The sequence below is a fragment of the Pleurodeles waltl genome, chromosome 7 (assembly GCF_031143425.1).
Source record: "Pleurodeles waltl isolate 20211129_DDA chromosome 7, aPleWal1.hap1.20221129, whole genome shotgun sequence".
NCBI classification, from domain to species: domain Eukaryota; kingdom Metazoa; phylum Chordata; class Amphibia; order Caudata; family Salamandridae; genus Pleurodeles; species Pleurodeles waltl.
The window spans coordinates 1,543,653,610-1,543,673,818 of NC_090446.1; the positions used below are offsets into that span (position 1 = coordinate 1,543,653,610).

General features: G+C 43.9%; 1 protein-coding gene across 1 annotated transcript in view; it reads right to left on the reverse strand.

Annotated features, from left to right (window-relative positions):
- Window positions 1-20,209, reverse strand: part of LOC138246673 (carcinoembryonic antigen-related cell adhesion molecule 6-like) — a 178,384-nt gene that overhangs the window by 80,630 nt on the left and 77,545 nt on the right. Inside the window, exon 3 of the mRNA XM_069201428.1 lies at window positions 2,955-3,305. Coding sequence (XP_069057529.1) covers window positions 2,955-3,305 — 351 coding nt within the window. The remainder of the gene's footprint in view (window positions 1-2,954; window positions 3,306-20,209) is intronic.

Genomic DNA, 20,209 nt, shown 5'->3' on the forward strand with positions numbered 1-20,209 from the left:
AAATGTGTCCATTATTAAAAAGTAAGCAGAATATGAATTGCACTTGATTTCAAATGTATATGTTGAAATGATACTATTGTCATTTAACCAAATTTAAAATGACTTGTTAAAGTGTATTTTTTTGGGGCTAACTGTACCTCAGTTAGGACTCAACGCCATCTTGCTCAAAAATGGATGTCTCTTCAGGTTCATGCTTTGTGATTGTTTTTGCTGCACATACTCAAGCACACTGTAAATTATTATTTTTTTTCAAATGACACTGTTCTCAAAGAAGAGTCTCTAGCATGGGCTTATTATTGTAACAGTTTCCAAGGCTCTGCCTCTTGCATACGGTATTGCATTCATTCACAATGGTTCACTGTTGTTTATGTAACTAGTTTGCTTGCAGACCACTAGATGACATTAGGTCAGAAGGGCAGAAGCAATATTCATGCACTGGGATAGTGTTTAAGCGGTATGACACTTATAAAGTCTGCATTCTTAATTGTTGAAAACATATTTCACTCACATCACAGTAATTTGACAAAATCTATATTGCTCTATGCTGAAATTTGCGATATAAGCCTTTGACTTTGGGTAAAACAAATTACCTTTGGCTTCCACTAGGGATGCTGGCTGATTTCCTACTGATTTTGCTGCACGTTTTATGGAACTCAATTGTATGTAACTCAGCAGCTTCTGTATGACATTATTTCTTATTTGTACTTTTTTGAATTTTGAAATAAACCCTGATAGTTTTCCTAAATTCTACTCTAGAACTCACTTATTTAGTCTGCCCTTTCTTAGTTGCCTGAATTTTGAAATAATGTTTTATAACTTGTCTCTCGGACACATTGCAGCACAAAATTGATGTATAAAACGATCCCCAATATATCACCCGTGGGCATGCTTTTGACATGTACACCACCATTGACCAATCCTGACTACTCAACTGTGCAAGACCCCATGGGCCGTATTTATACTCCGTTTGCGCCGAATTTGCGTCGTTTTTTTCGACGCAAATTCGACGCTAAACTAACGCCAACTAACGCCATATTTATACTATGGCGTTAGAGGCGAATAGCGCCAAAGTTCCCGGAATGTGCGTCATTTTTTAGCGTGAACCCCTTCCTTGCGTTAATGATATGCAAGGGAGGCGTTCCCGTCTAAAAAATGACTCCCAGGCCTTTACGTGGTATTTATACTCCCGGGCAAAAGAGACGCCCGGGAGTGGGCGTGGCTAAAAACGGCGCATTTGCGCCGCTTTTTAACGCCTGGGTCAGGCATGGCATTAAGGGACAAGTGGGCTCAAAATGAGCCCAGAGTGCCCTCCCCTGCCCCCAGGGACCCCCCCTGCCACCCTTGCCCACCCCAGGAGGACACCCAAGGCTGGAGGGACCCACCCCAGGGACATTCAGGTAAGTATTTTTTTATTTTTTTTTAATAATTTTTTTTGGCATAGGGGGGCCTGATTTGTGCCCCCCTACATGCCACTATGCCCAATGACCATGCCCAGGGGACAGAAGTCCCCTGGGCATGGCCATTGGGCAAGGGGGCATGACTCCTATCTTTACAATGATAGGAGTCATGTTGATGGGGGATGGGCGTCGAAAATAAATGGCGCAAGTCGGGTTACGACGATTTTTTCGACGTAACCTGACTTGCCCCATTTTAAGACGCCCATGCGCCATTTTCCCCCTACGCCGGCGCTGCCTGGTGTACGTGGTTTTTCTCGCGCACACCAGGCAGCGCCGGTCTGCTTGCGCCGGCTAACGCCATTCAATAAATACGGCGCCCGCATGGCGCTTCAGAATGGCGTTAGCCGGCGCAAAACTTTTTGACGCTAAACTGCGTTAGCGCAGTTTAGCGTCAAAAAGAAAAAATATGGGCCCATGTATCCCATGTCTGGGCCTGCAGTGACACATATGTTTCTCTTTCACCTAGACCTCTCAGCCTTTATTGAATTTTTTTTTAATCATTTTGTTAATCTCATTGATTATGGATAGGGATATCACGTTTGAGATGCAATTGTATAGCACCAAACAGTAAATGGATTATTCACAATCTACTCTTACACTATTGAGTAACCTTGATTCTGTTAGCTATTCATTAAAGGTTACTAAAAAGAGTATACTTGCCTATCTCCCCCTCTGAAAAAGGGATGTAGCATAAGTTACATGTATACTCTTCTATAAAAACAGCTGTGCTTCTACCACCACACAGGGCCAACCCCCCTACTAATACAACACTGTCCCATAGAAAATAATGGACACAAAGACTTACATTTAAACTCATATGAAATAATGTTAATTTAAATTAAATTAAATTATTTTCAAAATGTAATTTAATTTTAACCAGTAAATTAAGTTAGTACATTTGTTATTCAATTATACAATATTTTTCCCATTTAAAAAGTATTGTAATGAAGCATTTTATTAAAATAATAGAAATCATATGAAACTATTTAAATACGTTCACTTAATGTGCATTCAATTAATTTTGTCAATGCATACTTACTTTTTTAATTGGAGTTAGGAATGTTTTTTATACTTAAACAAGAAAATATTTTCAATGTAATTGAACATAATTACATTTATAATATATATATAAATACAATTATGTTACAGTACTTTTTAACAATATATACGTTTTTATAAACTTTTTCCAACTTTGATATACTTTTTCACTTTTTCCTATACCATCCATATATCTGTGCCACTGGGGTTGAGACCTGTCTATGGTAAATCATGGGGAACATTTCCATATACTTAATCCACCCCAACTGTAGAATCTCTCTATGGAAAAAATATTGGGACATTTTTAAAAAGTTTATTACACTTGAAAAAAGATTGTTAAAATAAGTTTATTTTATAATATGAATGTAAATTAATTTAATGTATTTACTGAATGTAAAACTAAGGAAACATGCTACAAAACTATTCTCTAAATGCCTTTATGAAGTAAGGTGCACTTACCGTAAACTCTCATCTGCTTGTAGACTGTTGTTGTTGCTGCAGTAGTTAGTGTCATAAACAGTGTGTAGTTTCCAGTGTCACTTGTCTGCAGGTCTCCAATGTCCAGTGTCCCGTCATGACTTACGCTCTCCCGGCCTGTGAACTGGGGGCCATTGCTCTGTGCAGAACTTGACACAAGGTAACTGAGGATCAGTTGTGGCTCAAACACCACTGTCCCCCTGTACCAGGCAAAGATCAGTATATCTGCAGTGAACGGGGCAGTGAGGGTGGCCGTCTCTCCCACCGCAGCAGTGATCACATATGACCTGGGTACCTGCCCCACTGTCTGCTGGGTCCAGACACTCAGCCAGGCTGGAAAAAATCAGAGAAGAGGAAGAGTTGAACCTGTCGAAGTGTAAGGGCATATATTAGAAATTGTTAAATTACTCAATGTAGACTTTAACCTGTCCTCTCTATCGAATGTCACTGATCCTCACTTTTAGTTATTTACGAAAAGGGAGAGGGGGCTTACAAACTGCCCTCTTTCTTCAGCTAGTGTACAGCTGTGGACATGTGTTCATTGTAGTTCTATCCTGATTGACAGCGTTTATAATGCACCTACCACATTTAGGGGTTCAAACACTGATCTTAAGTACAGCGTGGCCAATCATAGACATCCTCAGCTTCTTCCCGGAAGTTACTTGTAGGATACAATAAGTGGGACAATAACTCAAAAAGGTCAAGTCAAAAATGCAGCGCAAAGCTGCCCGAGGAACATGTCTTCAGAGCTGCTCACTTCCATTCAATTTTTAGTCATTATTTATTTATTTTTTTCCCCTTTTGTCTCTGGCTGTCTCTCACAGGCTCTCTCTCCCTGACTCACTCTCTCTCTCTCTCTCTCTTTCTCTCTCTCTCTCTCTTTCTCCCAGTCTCATTCTTTTCCTGTCTCTCTCTGTCTCCCACTCACTCTCTCCATCATTCACACTATCTCAATTTTTCTATCATTCAATATTTATCTCCCTGTTTCTATTTATAACACTTTCTCGTTTGCTGTCTCTGTGTACTCTGATTCACTCTCCTCCTTCTTTCTCTGTGTGTCCCTCTCTCCGTCTTGTGCTTTCTCTCTCTCTTTGTCTCTCCATCTCACATCTGTTTCTGTGTCTTTAACTCTCTGTCTTGTGCCTCAGTCTGTCTCTATCTCTCTCTCTCACTCTCACTCTCTACTCTTGCTCCCACCCTTTGTGTCTTTTGTCCATTCAGAATTTGGGGGGGGCGACAGACCAGGGGGAGATATGCCCCCAGGATGATTGGTGTAATTCATGCAGTCCAGGTGACTGCCAATACGATTGTTGGGCTACTTGCTGTTAGAGGTGGTATCCCAATGGCTTTTAGCCATCCAGTTTTGGCTACACTGACACCATTTTGTGGTAGGTGACCTGGTGGCTGTCTGGGAGGGAAGGTAGGGTGGAATAGTTTTGGAAGGCAGGATGGAGGAGAATAATTTGTCATTGGCACTCTGCTTGTTAAAAGAAGCGGGTTCCTGCTTCTGTTGGTGGATGGCATTGATGCTGCCTTTGGTCGAAAGGCCAATCAAGCATCTGAGAGAGTGGGTTTATTTGCTGCTGAAGAAGTCACCTTTGGCTGTCACAAACGCAGCACAGGAGGTTTCCCAGGGCCACTCAAGAGTTTGGAGAGTGGCCCTAAAGTTTAGAAAAAGCAAATGTGGGGGCAGGGAGAGTCTTCACAGGGTTAGTGGGCAGTGAGATTCAGGGCGGTGCCACGAGTTGGGAGGCACCACCGTGGGAGCTGTCAGCATGGATAGGCATTCTCTGACTTCACGTCTCTATTAGGAATCAGAGGACTGCGGTGGGGCCAGGCATGCTTCCAGAGGTGAATGACACCAAAGGCATGAGCCAGTCCAAGGTTGTGAATGGCTGGAGGGATAGGATGATTGCTGCGGGGTGGAGTTCAGACGAGGGGCATAAAAGCATATGCGTGGAGTGCAGAAGAGAGGCCCAGTACCAATGTGCAGGAAGAGGTACAGGCCAGCAGAGGCAGTCTGCTTGTCAGGGGTTTCCCTCGACAATAGGGGGTGGATGGACAGGGCCCCTATGGCTTGTAGACACAATGGGCAGGTAGAACCAACTGGAGGGGAGGGGATGGGGAACTGATGGGGAAGCTTAATACGCAGCAGGTGTGGGAGGAGGTGAGGGACAGGCAAGGCCCCAGGGCCGGTTTACAGCCTCTGCACCTGGCCAAGTGGTTAAAGTAGCCCTGCTGTTTTAGTATGTGGTATCTTTGCATGTGCACACACAGGAAAAGAAGAAACATAGGTTTCGGTATCATCCTTGATAGTGAGCTACCAAAAAGAAGGGAGTAGTAATTCTTGGGCTAACTTGACTCCACGATGACCAGCAATAGGTGAGTCGTAACACATCTGTAGCACTTCTATTTGGACCCTCGTGGTAGGAAGGAATAACGCATTTTCATGATAGAAATACCCCTTGGTCTTACGTAGTTGAGGATTCAACGCATCCCATTCTTCTTTAGTGAGAGACTTATATTCTAATATTACTCTGTCAAGGAAGGATTATACTAGACCAATGATTCAATGTGGTTCTATGATTTGCTGTAAAGGAAGAACAACACCTTCAGCATAACTTCTGGATAGGGATTGTGTATTTCAGTAGACAGGTAAAGCCTGTGCTTAATCCTACACAGTTCATTTCAGATGGGGTGTGAACCCTGCACTCCACTCTGTTCTACACATTCAGGTGGGGTTTGAAGCCTGAACCTCATCCTGCCCAGAGTGTTTTAGCTAGGGTTAAAGTCTGCCCACGTTGTGACAAATGCATTTGGGTAAAAAGAGGCAATGTTTGATGAAATCACACCTCAAATAAATGATTTTTCTGCTTGGAAAGAGCATTCTGAGTCCCATTTGGTCTACTTTATCATTTTCTACTGTGGAGAGGGGTGGAGTTTGTGCCCTAGCTAAATCTCTATGTCTTATTTTCAGCTCCTTGCTGTCACAAATGTTGTTACAATAGTTATGTTTCCTTTTTTAAATCACTATTACAGAATGGCTATGCTATTGGTTGGATCATAAAATTATATAGTAGCAAAAACTGCCAAGGTAGGCACTTCTTTGTTCTTTTCCAACCTTGTAGTGAACTTCCTTGAATGCCTTTAATAGTGTTTCTGACAACTGAGACAGTCCAATTTCCCTGCTCTTGCTTTTGGCGTGGTATGATCCAACCACATCATTGAAGGTTCAATTAGTCATCCTATAAGGCATGTTTTCAATATCTTTGCTATTTGGGGCGGAGGGCTACCCCTTAACCCCTGCCCCCCCACAGGGATTAGCAAACTGGCAGGTGCCAGTATTTACAAACCTTTTACACAGACTATAACCCCTTATCTACTAACTCCAGCATTGGATACTATGGGGGTCATTATGACCCCGGCTGGGTGAGTGGTAATGTGGCAGCAATACCGCCAACAGGCTGGCAGTACATACCGCCACATTATGAGATTGGCGGATTGGCTGGTAGGAGCCGCTGGGCCATTATGCCCGGCAGCCCGCATAGTATCGCAGGAGGCATTATGAGCCTGCCTACCATCATGGTTTTTCTGGCGTTACCAGTGACAGGAATTCCCTGTCACCAGTACGCGGCTCCCCCACCTCCCTAACACTCACCTGACACCCCACCCCCCTCCATCCAAACTCCCCCCACCCCCTCCGATCTTCACACCCTCCACCTCCTCTGATCCCCTCACACACCCACACCCCGTCCAACCCTCACATACCCCCAAACCACTACGATCCTCGCACACTCCCTCCCACCTCCCCAAACACGCATACACCCACAGACACGCACCACACATACACCCAATCACTCACACTGGCATACATGCATTCATACACACACTGGCATATACACATTCATACACACATTGGCATACACGTATTTATACATGCATACTACCAGACATGCTCACACACATTCTTACAACAATCATACTGACATGCAGACACACACTCACTTCACCATTCTTACACACGTTCACTCACATGCATACAACCACGTAAACAATACAACACACATAGACGCATTCACACAAGTCCTCATACACAGACAGACACACACAACAAGGCCCACGCTCCCACTCTCCTCCCCTGTCAGAAGCCCGACTGACCTTGGTCGAGAAGGTCTTCTGGCAGGGAAGGGGCATTGCAGCAGCGCCCTGCCAGCAGAACACCGCCAGGCCGTATTACTGGACATAACATGGCTGGTGGCGTTCTACTGGCATGCCAGTGCTGGTGGTAGCGGTGCCAGCTTACCACCGTCTACCAGTATGATCACTGCCGGATTTCAGCACTTATTGGGACAGAAGTCAGACAGTGCTCATAATATGGCGAACGGATGGTAGCCGCGTTGACGGTATGTTGGCGGATGTCGCCGTAGGTAGTTTTTACCACCAATGTCATAATGATCACGTATGTCTCTTACACACACATCAGAAGTATGGAGACTCTCTGGTTTTCAGGAAAACTTGCGCTGCCCACAGCTTTTGTGTAAATTGTGTGCAGATGTCTGAAGCCATTAAGTAAAACAAGTGCAGGCTTCGGGCCAGGATGTGCGCTGTTTTTGTGCAGCCACTGGTGGTTCAGTAAATGTTAGGGGTCTGCTGCTCTCTCCCTGGTAAAAATGCCATTTTCTAAACCATGGAAAGTGAGATTCTGAGACCTGCCAGCCCCCGCCATTATGTTCAAAAGGTGCAAGACTGAGAAAGGGAGGCCACAGTTTTACCTAGTCCCCTTCATTCCCCACTCCTGAAAGAATTTCACATACAACCTAAATCTGCCGAAAATTCAGCAGGCAGAGAGGTGAATCATCGGGAAAGCACACAAAAGTCTAAAACTGAACGTGCAAGTTCTGCAACACATATATGCAAAAAGGCTTTCTAAAGGGAAAGCCCAAGGGGATGATGTCAATGCTGATTAATTGGTTCCCCTGCAGAGCAGAGCCTCCAAATTTAGTAGTAATTCTGTGTCACAAGAGTAACTCGGAACTACTAAATTCCTCAACTTCTGCCCACCCCTGTAAAATACCCACCTTGTTTGAAGGCGAAGTCTAAGTTTATCCTGTAGCCTTGCTGGATTTTGGGTTGACCACGATTCATTCTGCTGCTCAAAAGGCTGTTCTTAATGTTGGCATCCACTCGCATCAAGAAAACTCAAAAGTGGTGACCGCCATCAACTACTCAGAGTCAACACACATGAGCACTGTTGATACAGTGCACTTCTACTGTCTCCATACTGAAGAGACTAGTGTTCCTCAAGCATGCATGCTTTGCGGAAATGTGTTGAACTTCTAATTCTGAATTTCTGAGCTCTGCCCAGGAAGTTTTGGTGTGCACTTCTGGGGCATTCCCCATTTTTCATAGATTAGTGTTCCAGTAAGGCATTGCAGTTTACCTGAAGAGACTTTCAGCAAATCGTGTTACAGTCAGACTTTGCAGCTTCCCAGAGGAGAATTGTCTGCATGTTTCAACGACTAAGCGAAGGACTGTTAGCAATTATAAAGGGGAAATAGGAATATTCATTGTGAGACACAGTATTTCAGATAGAAAGACATTTGAACTGAACTTTCATACCTGTTTCTTCTAGAGAATCATGCTTTAGTTTTCAAATTGGGATAGCCAGTTATCATTAAAAAGTGGGCTGGGGGGTCAAAGGCATTGAAAAGGGACTTTATAGGTTTAGACATAGGAATACTATGCATACAATAGCATAGTTCGAAGACACTATTTATCCAGCGACCAAGAGAAGCTAGCCAAAAGAATATCTTAGGTTAGAGTTATAACTGCATGAATGAATGGATTTATGACTGAACTGTAAAATAAAGTAGACTTTTATGAAGGTTGTTATGTATTAATATTTTTATCTAGATGCAGTCCTATCCACGAGAAACATTACGAAGGAATCCCAAGAAAAGTGAAAGTAAGCAGGGCAATGGACTCTGGAGTCTTGCTGGTGTGGAGTTCAGGATAGTAATTAACTCGAGCACGCAAAAGTAGCAAAGAATTGGGCGAGTGCATCTGCTCCCGTGGAGTCCAATGGAACAGGTTAGTCTTTGTCCGACAAGATGCTTCCAAATAATATGCTCCAGGAAATACCATGCCTGCCCAGGGTCTAAGTACAGAAGCAGACAATAACCCTGCTTACCTGAAAAAAGCATTATTTTTCTGCTTGTGTATACAGAACTTTTTTTTCGTTAGTCACAAGCAGGTCTTCCCAGGACAAGATAGTCCAAGCTCACAAGTCCAAGCTCACAAGTCCACAAGCTCACAAATTGAAAACAGTTTTCAATTATTTCTCCTTTTTGTTTTTAAGAAGATGTTGTTCTTATTTAACACCTCAAGTTGTATGTATTTATCATATCCTAATAAGAATTTAAAGAACAAAAAAGAAAATCTAAAAAACCCCAAAAACGGATTATACCTATACTCTACTTTTATGAACTATGTTGTTTTTACTCTGTTTCCCCTTTATCCTTCGTGAGAGCTCACAAGAGCAATGGAAGCAATCCCTTGGTGCAATCCGAGAAGGCAGTGCTTCCTGTGTTCCTCTTGTGAGCCTTTTGTGAGAACGTAGTTTTTATAAAAGAATTTGCCTTTACACTGAAAATATCCTGATTTGTATTTATAAGTTATGTACACCAGAATAGTAACAGTGTGTTTGGTTTAATGAAATGCAATCCATTAATTAACTGTGCAGAAAAAATAAATCATTTACATTAATGAAAAAACCCACATGTTTTATGTACATGAGACCAGCATTGGCACATTTCTTATTATTGGAAATAGTTCAATCATTGTATTGTCATAATCCTCAGTAGGTCACGAAAAGACAATGAATATGAACTTTTATACTTTTTCTCAAATTGTATCTACATATATATCTGTAAGTGTGATTTCCTCTACAACTTTGCTTGTAGAAATATAAAGTAGGATTTTGGAAGTTTCCAGGGAAATCTTTGCTTTACTGTGAGAGCAGCAGCATCATATTCAGTCCAACCAGATGCCTGTGTAGTGTACAGAGTTGATTGAGTATTGAAGATTTACACTTTCCTTTATGACAGTTCTCATGGCTTACAATCCCAAATAGTAGGGTGCGGGGTGAAAGTAGACTTTCAAATTAGACCTTTTCACAGTGTAACAACACAGTGCACATAAGGTTTTAAGGAGACTTTGGGGTCTCATTGTCACCTCTCCTCAACCTAACAACTGTGCATAGTAGACTATGGGGAGTGACTGGCCTCTCCGTGCAGACCTTGCATAAAGGTAACCAGTGTGTAGAATAGGGTGTAAAGAAACACTGCCTCTCCACTCACACCTTTCCCCAGGCTCAGTAGTATGCACATCATGGTGGGGAAGATACTCACCTCATATGTGAGACCTCACTATTCCATAGCAAGTATAACAAGTACTGGCCTCTCCAGTGAAACGTCTCCCCAGGGAAATTACCATATATATTATGGTGTGGGAATGAATTTCCGTGTCCACTCATAGCTCTCTGCAGCATGGCAGACATATACAGTAGTATGTAGGGAAATATTGTCTTTACCACTAACACCTATCTCTGGACAACATGGATGTGAGGTACAGAGTGGGCAAGCAGTTGGCTCTCTGCTGACACTTCTTCCCAAGACCAACAGGGATTCACAGTGGTATCTGGAAAAGAGTGACCTGTCCTCTTACCAATGTGAAAGGTGTCTGTAAAAGGCCTTAGGAAAAATGTATTTCTTTGCTCATATCTCTTCCCATGCTGACACGTATGCATAGTGGGCTGTGAGGAGGAACTGCCCTGTTTCCTGACACATCCTACTTTCATGATTACTTTGTGTAGTATAGTGTGGGGAGATACTGGCCTCTCTCCCCTGACCTGTGTCTTGAATAATGGGTGTATCAATTAGGGTGTGAAAAGGGGCTTGCCCCTCTGGTCACAGCTCTCTCCAATGTGACAGATGCACACGCAAAGTATAGAGATACACTTACCTGTATGCTGAGAAGTCTGCCTTGCATAACAACTATAGACATGATGGTATAAAAACACACTGCCCTTTCAGCTGAAACATCTCGCCAGGAAAACACGTGTGTAAAATAAGCTGTGGGTAGAAACTGTTCTCTCTGCACATATCTGTCTTCATAGTGATACATGTCCATAGAACAGTATACAATTGACTATCCTCTCTTTTGAGAACTGTGTCTTGGACACCTGCTTGTGGGGACATTCTCACCTTTTTTTCAGATGCCTCACAATGGTGACACCAATACATAATAGGATGTGCACAGCAGCTGATAAGAGTGCTTATTAGAGTATGAAGATGCACTACCCACTGTGCCAAAACCTCTCTCTTGTATCAGAGGTCCATATACCATAGCAAGGACAATAATGGAGCTCTCTACGTATGCCTTATTGTTGCATGATATGTCACCCTCTCTGCATATCAACATATCTGAGTTCTCAATTACCAGGTTTCTGTAGGAGGCAAGGTACCATAGACATACATATACATGCAGTACCATATTTATAGTCTCTAAACATGGAACTGCCAGCTTTAGTAAATATTGCAATACTATAATACAATGAAATGTATAATAATTATCAAGGAAAGATATCCAAAGTGACTTTAAACTTTTTTATTACAACAAAACAATTTATCAACCATACAGAACTGCAGCAACTATTGTGACATACAAAATGAACAACTATAATACAAACAAAACAAACAACTTTGGGAATAACTAATATTTTTCTCTGACACTCATAAGCTGCTGTTATTGTCGCCCCCCCCCCCCCCTTCTGATTTATTTGCCTGCAGGATTTTGATGTAGGAAGCACTTCTTTTCCAGTCTTTTAGCCACCTTAGCCTACCAAAGAGTCTTCAGTTTCCTGCTAAGTCATGGCAGGCTAGGTGGAAGTAAAGCCTCAGCAAAGCAGCATATCTATAAATTCTAGGTGACAAAGCCCAGCTGGCAGAGAGTTAGCTTGTGCTGGTGAACTATACAAGTGTTGAGGCGCCTCTGCATCCCTCCAACCTGAATACCCTGCGGTAGCTACTGCTGAACAGCAGAATAATACAGCTTGGCTTAACAAGCCTCTTTTTTGCTCCTTATGTGAGGAGATAATTATTTCCTTAGAGACAAATGTCTATTTCCGTCCTACAAAATGCAAAAAACAAAGAAGATGAAAACGACATACTGATCAATAATTCATAACAGTGATATAGTACTATCCTGTCTAAGCTTTACTACACTTTTCACCCACAAACAAATAATTATATCCAGTGGACCAGTACCCTGTTATTCATTTCTCCTGAAAAATTCCACACCCTCAACCAGTCTACCTTCAAATGTTCACAATTACGTTACATCATAACATTAATTCTGCTTATAACAGTTTATAAAGTAACATATTCATCTTCACAAATCTTTACTAACACTCACCACAGTGTTTCATTCTAGACATAGCAATATCACCACTCAAATATTTTATGCGGCTAAAATATCTTTAAAATGAGGCTCATAACAGCAGTAGAGGTTGTATTATTACATTCTTTGTTCTATAATTTAAGTAACGGTACTCCATTTACTTACAAGCATATGAAGTTTAAACACGTCATTTGGAACAAAATCTGCAACCTTGATCACATATGTCTACATTATTATGTCCACCTCTCAAAAGGTATATTAAGATATCTACACTTCCCCACACACATTATGTAGAATAGGTTTACCAACATTAGTACACTTACTAACACTTTACAAAAATGTTTATAAACTATGCTATACGGAAATTGGAGTACTTTCTTAAATGTAGCTAAAAACACCATTCTCTCTAAGTTCCAAATTAAGTCACATCTGCTGATCACAACTCAAAGAGACTTCCTTCTTCTCCAAAGTACCAAGGACAATCTAAACTATTTCTGGTCCTGCACACAATCACATCGCAGCATTTCCTCAACTGTGTAATGAAAGCAGTTTTAATCATTGATTTTTGGAACTTTACTCTAGGTGAGTCTCACTACCTAAGTCTCATTCACAATAATTGAACTGAGCATGTTAACCAACAGTGTCTGCCTTTGAAGATAAGGACACTGTAGCATAGCTAGTTTAAGGGGCACTGTGCTGATTACACGTCAATATGTGTGCACACATGTATGGGCGGTGTGTGTGAGACTACTGTGATGCACAGCCCAGTAATTGCATACATGTAGCCTGACACAAAACGAGCTGTGCATAGATAGTTGTTGACTCGGACCACATCCCAGTCCATCACTATTACTGCAAGCCATGCCACTTCAAAATGCAAAATAGCAACGGTCTGGGATGTGGCCCGAGTAATGATTAACAGTGGCTGAGAATAATTCAAGCATTCCATCCATCATTTTTTGTGCACTTTAGCATGTCCCCCTAAATGGGACAGGTATGCTGAGAAGTGGGTGACATGCACACTGTCACTGTAATCAAACCATCCTTGGCTAATTATCCCATACAAAGGGCACAACCAGTCCTTGGTTGCTTGTATTCTGGTTCAGGGAGGACCTGGCTGAAATATTCCCATTGTAGCAGGGTTGAGGCTGATTTGCATACAGCTGGGTCCGAACTGAGGTGGCATGTTGTGCATAATTATGATGGACTGGGATGCAGCCCTGAGTAATTACCAGTGGCTGAGATTAATTCCAGCATTTCATCCATTGCTTTTTTGCTTAATTTAGTTTGCTGCCCTAAATAGAACGGGTTTGCTCAAATGTGTCACTGTAAGAATGGTATACCTGGCTCAAAAGCACTAGTTAAGGCAAAACTTGACCTAGGTTGTTTGTGTTTCAGTTCAGAGAGGACCTGGCTGGCAGTTCAGGCTAGACTGTACCCACTGGAGCAGAGTGAAGACTGATATGCATATGGCTGGGTCCAAACTGAGGAGATAAGCTGTGCAAAATACCAATGGACTGGGAGGCTGACCTGAATAATAACCAGTGGCTGAAATTAATTCAAGCCTTCCATTTGTTAACTCCAATTGAATCTGCAAAAACTGTGGGGGGTTTTGATAACCCACTTAACTTTGATTACCAGAATAGTTTGACCACCAGCTCAGGACTTTGAAGAAAACATTCAGTTTAATCCCTCCTGAACTTCAAGTGGCAGTGGGCATCACCTTGATAACATCTTGCCTAGAATACTGCAATGCTTTATATCTGAACATCAACAAGTCCTCACTGAAAAGGCTGCAGGTTATGCAGGATAAGACAGCTTGCCTTGCTATAAATATGCCTAAACATCTCTAGGTAAAGGATGGAACTCTCACTACCCTGGCTGCCAGTATGCAAGCAGGCAGTTTTTGCATGGTCTTCCTGGCTCCCCACCTCCAAGGATCTACACTCTTTGGAATATCTTTCCAGTGGTACATGCCTAAATGATTGCTCAGATCATCTTTCCACCGGAAGGTGATTGTCCCCATATTCCACAAACCAAGAAGAGGTAGCTACTCCTTTTTAGTTGAGGCAGAAAAATTGTGGAATACTTTATCTGTGCTTATCACAGCCCTGGAATTCTTCTTTATGTTTCACAAGCATCATCAAACCTGGCTCTTATCACTTCTCTGAGTGTTGTTCTTGGTCTCTACCGGTTGTTCCCCAGTAAGGACTAGTGCTTTAATACCCTCGGCGCTGTGGGGGGGGGAGGGAGCGGGGAATGCCATTTTACTGCTCAAAAGGCCATGTCTTTAGGTGCTTTCTGAAAGTCAGGAGGTCCTGGATCTTGCATAGGTTGGTGGGGAGGGAGTTCCAGGTTTTGTAGGTGAGGTAGGAGAAGGATCTGCCTCCGGAGGTAATGCATTGGATATGGGGGACTGTGGCGAGGGCGAGGTCACCAGAGCGGAGGAGTCAAGTGGGTGCGTGGAAGTTCACTCGTTCGTTGAGGTAGGCTGGTCTAGTGTTGTGGAGGGATTTGTGAGCGTGGATGAGGACTTTGAAGATGATCCTTTTGCTGATGGGCAGCCAGTGAAGGGATCTGAGGTGAGCAGAGATGTGTTTGTGGCGTGGGAGGTTGAAGATGAGATGTGTGGCTGCTTTCTGGATTCGCTGGAGTTTCTGCTGAAGCTTGGCTGTGGTACCAGCGTAGAGGGCGTTTCCGTAGTCTAATCTGCTGCTGATGAATGCATGGGTGCCGGTTTTTCTGGTTTCTATGGGAATCCATTCAAAGGTCTTCCGTAACATGTGAAGGGTGTTGAAACAGGAGGATGATATGGTGTTGATTTGCTGGGTCATGGAGAGAGATGAGTCTAAGATGATGCTGAGGTTGCGTGCGTGGGTGGAGGGTGTTGGGGGTGGTCCGAGGGCGGTGGGCCACCAGGAGTCGTTCCATACTGTCTTGTTGGGGCCAAAGATGATGATTTCTATTTGGTGGAGTTGAGTTTGAGGTGGCTTGCTATCATCCATTTGGCGGTGTCGAGGAGTCTGGTGTGGAGGTTTGTCTTGGCGGTGGAAGGGTTCCTGGTGAGGGAGATGACGAGCTGGGTGTCGTCTGCGTACGAGACAATGGTGATTCCATGGGGGCAGAGGATGTGGGCAAGCGGGGCCATGTAAATGTTGTAAATGTTGAAGAGGGTGGGGCTGAGGGAAGACCCTTGGGGGACCCCGCAGATGATCTTGGTTGCTGTGGACTGGAAGGGAGGGAGGCGGACTTTCTGGGTTCTTTCAGCGAGGAAGGAGGTGAGCCAGTCCAGGGCCTTGTGCCGGATTCCTGCGTCAAAAAGGTGTGTGCAGAGGATTTGGTGGCATACAGTGTTGAAGGCTGCGGAGTTGTCCAGGAGGATGAGTTCACTGGTCTCCCCCTTGTCGACTCTGGTTCTGATGTCGTCAGTGCAGGCGATGAGGGCAGTCTCAGTGCTGTGGCGAGTTGTTGATCCAGGGGCTGTGCACAATGGAGTCCCTTGACAGTGGAGGTAAGTCTCTTTGAGGGCTACTTACAGGACAATGGGGGCACTCTGGTGGGAGTTCCAGGGTGTTACTGAGGTCCCTTGACTGGGGCCTCCTCCTGATCCTTTTCAGCTCTAGGGGAGCTGGTTTTCTGGGTGTCTGACATCCACCGACCAGTACACAGAGTATTGGTACGGTCCAGCCAGCAGTGGGCACAGTGGCACCAATCATGCAGGGTTTGTCCTGGTCGTCGTTGGTGTGTCATTGGGTCTGGCTGTGACTCCCAGTTTGGGAGATATTGGCCAGTCAGTGAAGTGACCCTCACTGGGTTGCTGGTTCTTAGCTGTTTGCAGAATGGTACCTCCACTCAGAAGGGAAATCTTGGGCGATTTGTGAAGCCTGGAGGTCCTCTGGGTTTCTTGAGGTCAATACAGTGTCCTTCTCCTCCACAGCAGTGATTGTCAGGTACTGGGTGCAGCAGACAGGGATTGTCACCTTTCTCTTGTGCAGCAGACTCACAGTTCTTATGCCTTGTATCTTTTTTCGGCTAGTCTTCTTTGTCCTTTCAAATCTGATTTCTTGGTCTAAGGATGCCCATTAAATACTGAATTTAGTGGGCGTTTTAGGGGAAACCTGGTAGTGTCCAATAGGACACTTACCTTTGGGTGGCTACTCCCACTTTAGTGACCACTTCCTGTGGGAAGGGTTACTTCCCTAAACCTGATTGGCTCTTTTCCTTCCATCTAAGATGGAGAAAAATTTAATGGAGGGTCCACCTCGAGGCAACACCTTAGAGCTGGCGCATGCCAGGTGGGGCCACTCCCCCTAACCTTTGTATGGTTTCCCGCCTCCGCTCCCATCAAAACAGGGGGTTTACAAAGGAAGAGGCCATTTGCTTCAAGCAGCAGGCCTGGGGGTCGAGTTTCAAGGGTAGTAGACCTTTGAAACTTACTGCCAGGGCAGTGCACATTCCTGAGGGAGGGGGTGTTAACTCCTCCATCCAGGAAGGGCATGGGTTTACAAACCAAAGAGATGTAGTGTATGGTAGACAGGGCACACAGGCAGCGTTGAGTTTGTGTTTTTAGGTTTGCATCAGGACGCTCAGCCTGCTACGGCAGTGCTGGGTGCATCTGGATGCAGGGGCCTAGAGGGTGGCACAATCAGTGCTGCTGCTCTCAGGGGCCTACCCTTAGTACCCCATGCCCTAGGTACCTAAATACAATTTACTAGGGACTTTTAGTGACAGCTAAAGGGGTTTCCAATTACCTTTGCAATTTTAGGGAAAGAACACTGGCATTGGGAACATGGCTAGCCGGATCCCAGTGCACTTCAGTCCATGTTGCATTCAGAAACCAGGCACAAAGTGTGGGTGTGGGGGGATACTGCAACAAGGTGCCAGTTTCCCACAGGGCCTAATTACAAGTGTGGCAGTCTGAGGAACAACACACTTTTGTTGATGGTCAGAGCACCGCAGATCACCGCACTCCAGGTGGTCTGATCGCCCAATTACAGCACTGGTCGGCGGACCCGGCAGTGAACCCCCATCTCCACCGAAACATTGTTTCCAACAGGCTGACAGCAGTATTGGTTTTAGTCAGCCATGCCGGTGCTGAACTCAGTGTTGCCATGCTGATTACATCCTTGTTCCCCACCAGTCTTTTCATGGCAGTTCAACCACCATGAAAAGCTTGGTGAAGACAGTGTGCATTTAAAGGGTGGTGGTTGGCCCCCTCTGTGCTAGGAGATAGCATTTGGGTTCTTTAATGGAGCCGAGTGCTATCATGTAGCACTGTTTCTTCCGTCTACAATGTTTTCACTGGTCAGACCGGCGGGCACATTGTAGGTGGACAGTGGGGAATGCTACTGCCATGGCGGTGGTGTCTTCCCCACGAATTTGACTGTCCCACGTTGTGACCTCCCAACTCGTAATAGGGCCCTTAATTTCTTTGGGAAAGCCTTTAAGGATCTACATAAATGATCTTTTGCTGAGTTACAAATCTTGTCTAGTTTTCAGAAATGTAAAGCCATTTGACATCCACCAGGGTCTTCACACCCATTTCCATCACAAACTGGAAAGAGGTTAAAGCCACAAAAAATTTGAAAAATGGGTTATCTCCCAGTAAAATGTTGAAAGTGTGTTAAAAGATTTGATTTTCTGCATCACGTTTGCCTGTTCCTGAAAGCTGAGAAGATGGTCATTTTATCATTGTAAACATTTTCTTAATGCCATTTGCAGGGCAAAAAACAGATACTTTCCCTATTTTTCCCCAAAAAACAAAATGTATCTATAGTTTGTCTAATTTCTCATTCCAGGGTAGTCCACAAATACTGTATACCTTTAAAATCCCCTAATGTTGGAACAAAAGGACATACATTTGGCATGAATAGATTATGTAGACAAAAAATTATGGAGGCCAAAGTGCGAACTACCTCAAATAGCCAAAAACAGGCTTTGCATTGGGGGTACGAGGTCTAGCAGCAAAAGGGTTAGGAATGTCTTGAAAATTAATGCTTTATTGATAAACATGACAATGTTTTTGTTGAAAATGAGTGACCATGACTAATAATTTGATTGGTTTTAATTGGTATTAATGTTTTTATTTGCTGTAGTGCCCCCTTGACAAATCCAGTTGGCCTCCCATAAGTTTTAATGTAGTGATCTCTTGACAAAGCCAATAGGCCTGCAATATATTTGAATGTGATAACCCACTTAAGTCAGTATATCTGCCTGATTTTAAATCCCCCCTCTTTTATATTGTGATGTTATGTTATGTTATGTTAATTTATGTTATGTTATTGTTAGACCTGGAATCCTTGGTGTGGTCTCTCCTGTCTTTTTTGCATCTGCTTCCCATGTTTGAACTGTGCCCTGGACTCTACTTTTGCTGTTTTTGGTACTCTGGGCACTTTACCACTGCTGACCAGTACTAAAGTGCAGGTGCTCCTATGTAAAGTGTATGTGTAATTGGCTTTTCCATGATTGGCATATTTGATTTACTAGGCAGTCCCTAGTAAAGTGCACTAGAGGTGCCCAGGACCTGTAAATCAAATGCTACTAGTGGACCTGCAGCACTGGTTGTGACACCCACATTAGAAGCCCTATAAACATGGCTCAGACTTGCCACTGCAGTGTCTGTGTGTGCCGATTTAAACTGCCAGTTCGACCTGGCAAGTGTACCACTTGCTAGACTCAAACCTGACCTTTCTATACATGTAAGGTACCCTTAAGGTAGGCCCTGTGTAGCCCCATGTGCAGGGTGCAATGCATGTTAAAGGTGGGACATGTGCCATCGTTTTTTACATGTCCTAAGAGTGTCATACGGCCAGATTCGTTTTTCACTATTGCAAGGCCTACCTCTCCCAGCGGTCAACATGGGGGGTGCCTTTAAATATTCTTAAAGTGTAGATTCCCTTTGGGAGCAGATAGAAATCTGAATTTTAGTGTCTGTGAACTCACAATTTAAAAATACATCTTTTAGTGAAGTTGTTTTTTAGATTGTTAGTTTGAAAATGCCACTTTTAGAAAGAAGGCATTTTCTTGCTTAAACCATTCTGTGACTCTACCTGCTTGTGTATTTCCTGTCTGGGTCAGACTGACAGTTGGGCTGTTTGTGAATCTCCTTTAGACAGTGACACAAAGGGAGCTGGGGTGTAGCCTGCATATCCTGATGATCCATCCGAGCTAGAGTGGAGGGAGGAGTGTTCACTTACACCTGAATGGGCAGTGCATGACCTCACACAATGCAGTCTCCAACCCCCTGGTGTGTGTCTGGGGCCTGGCCTGGGGAAGGCAGGATTTTGTGAACAACAGAGACTTTCCTTTGAACTTTGCCTACTTCAAAGGTAGAAAGAGGTATAGACAGTGGACCCAAAACCCCAGTCTTTAGATCACTTCTGGAACCAAAAGGAACCTCTGCCAAGGCGAAAAGCTGAAGAGCTGAGGAGAAGTGCTGCCCCTGCCTGTGACTGTGTTTTGGTGGGCTATCCTGCAGTTGCTTCTTCTGCCTGTGAAAGGGAACAAAGACTGGACTTTGTTGTGCATTCCTGATTGAAGAAAAATCTCCAAGGGTTTAAACCGAGCTTGCCTCCTGTTTTTGAGTCTCAGGGCCATCAAAGACTTCCTCTGAGAGCACCTGGACTCTGCTGAGACTCCTGCCCTGCCAAGTGGTGCCCTATCAAGTCCCTGGGCCCCTTTAAAGGTGAAGTTGGCAGAACAATAGCTGATATCCACGCACAGAACACTGTGCAGGGACAATCTTGATGCACCATCTGCAAGGTGACTTATAAACGAGG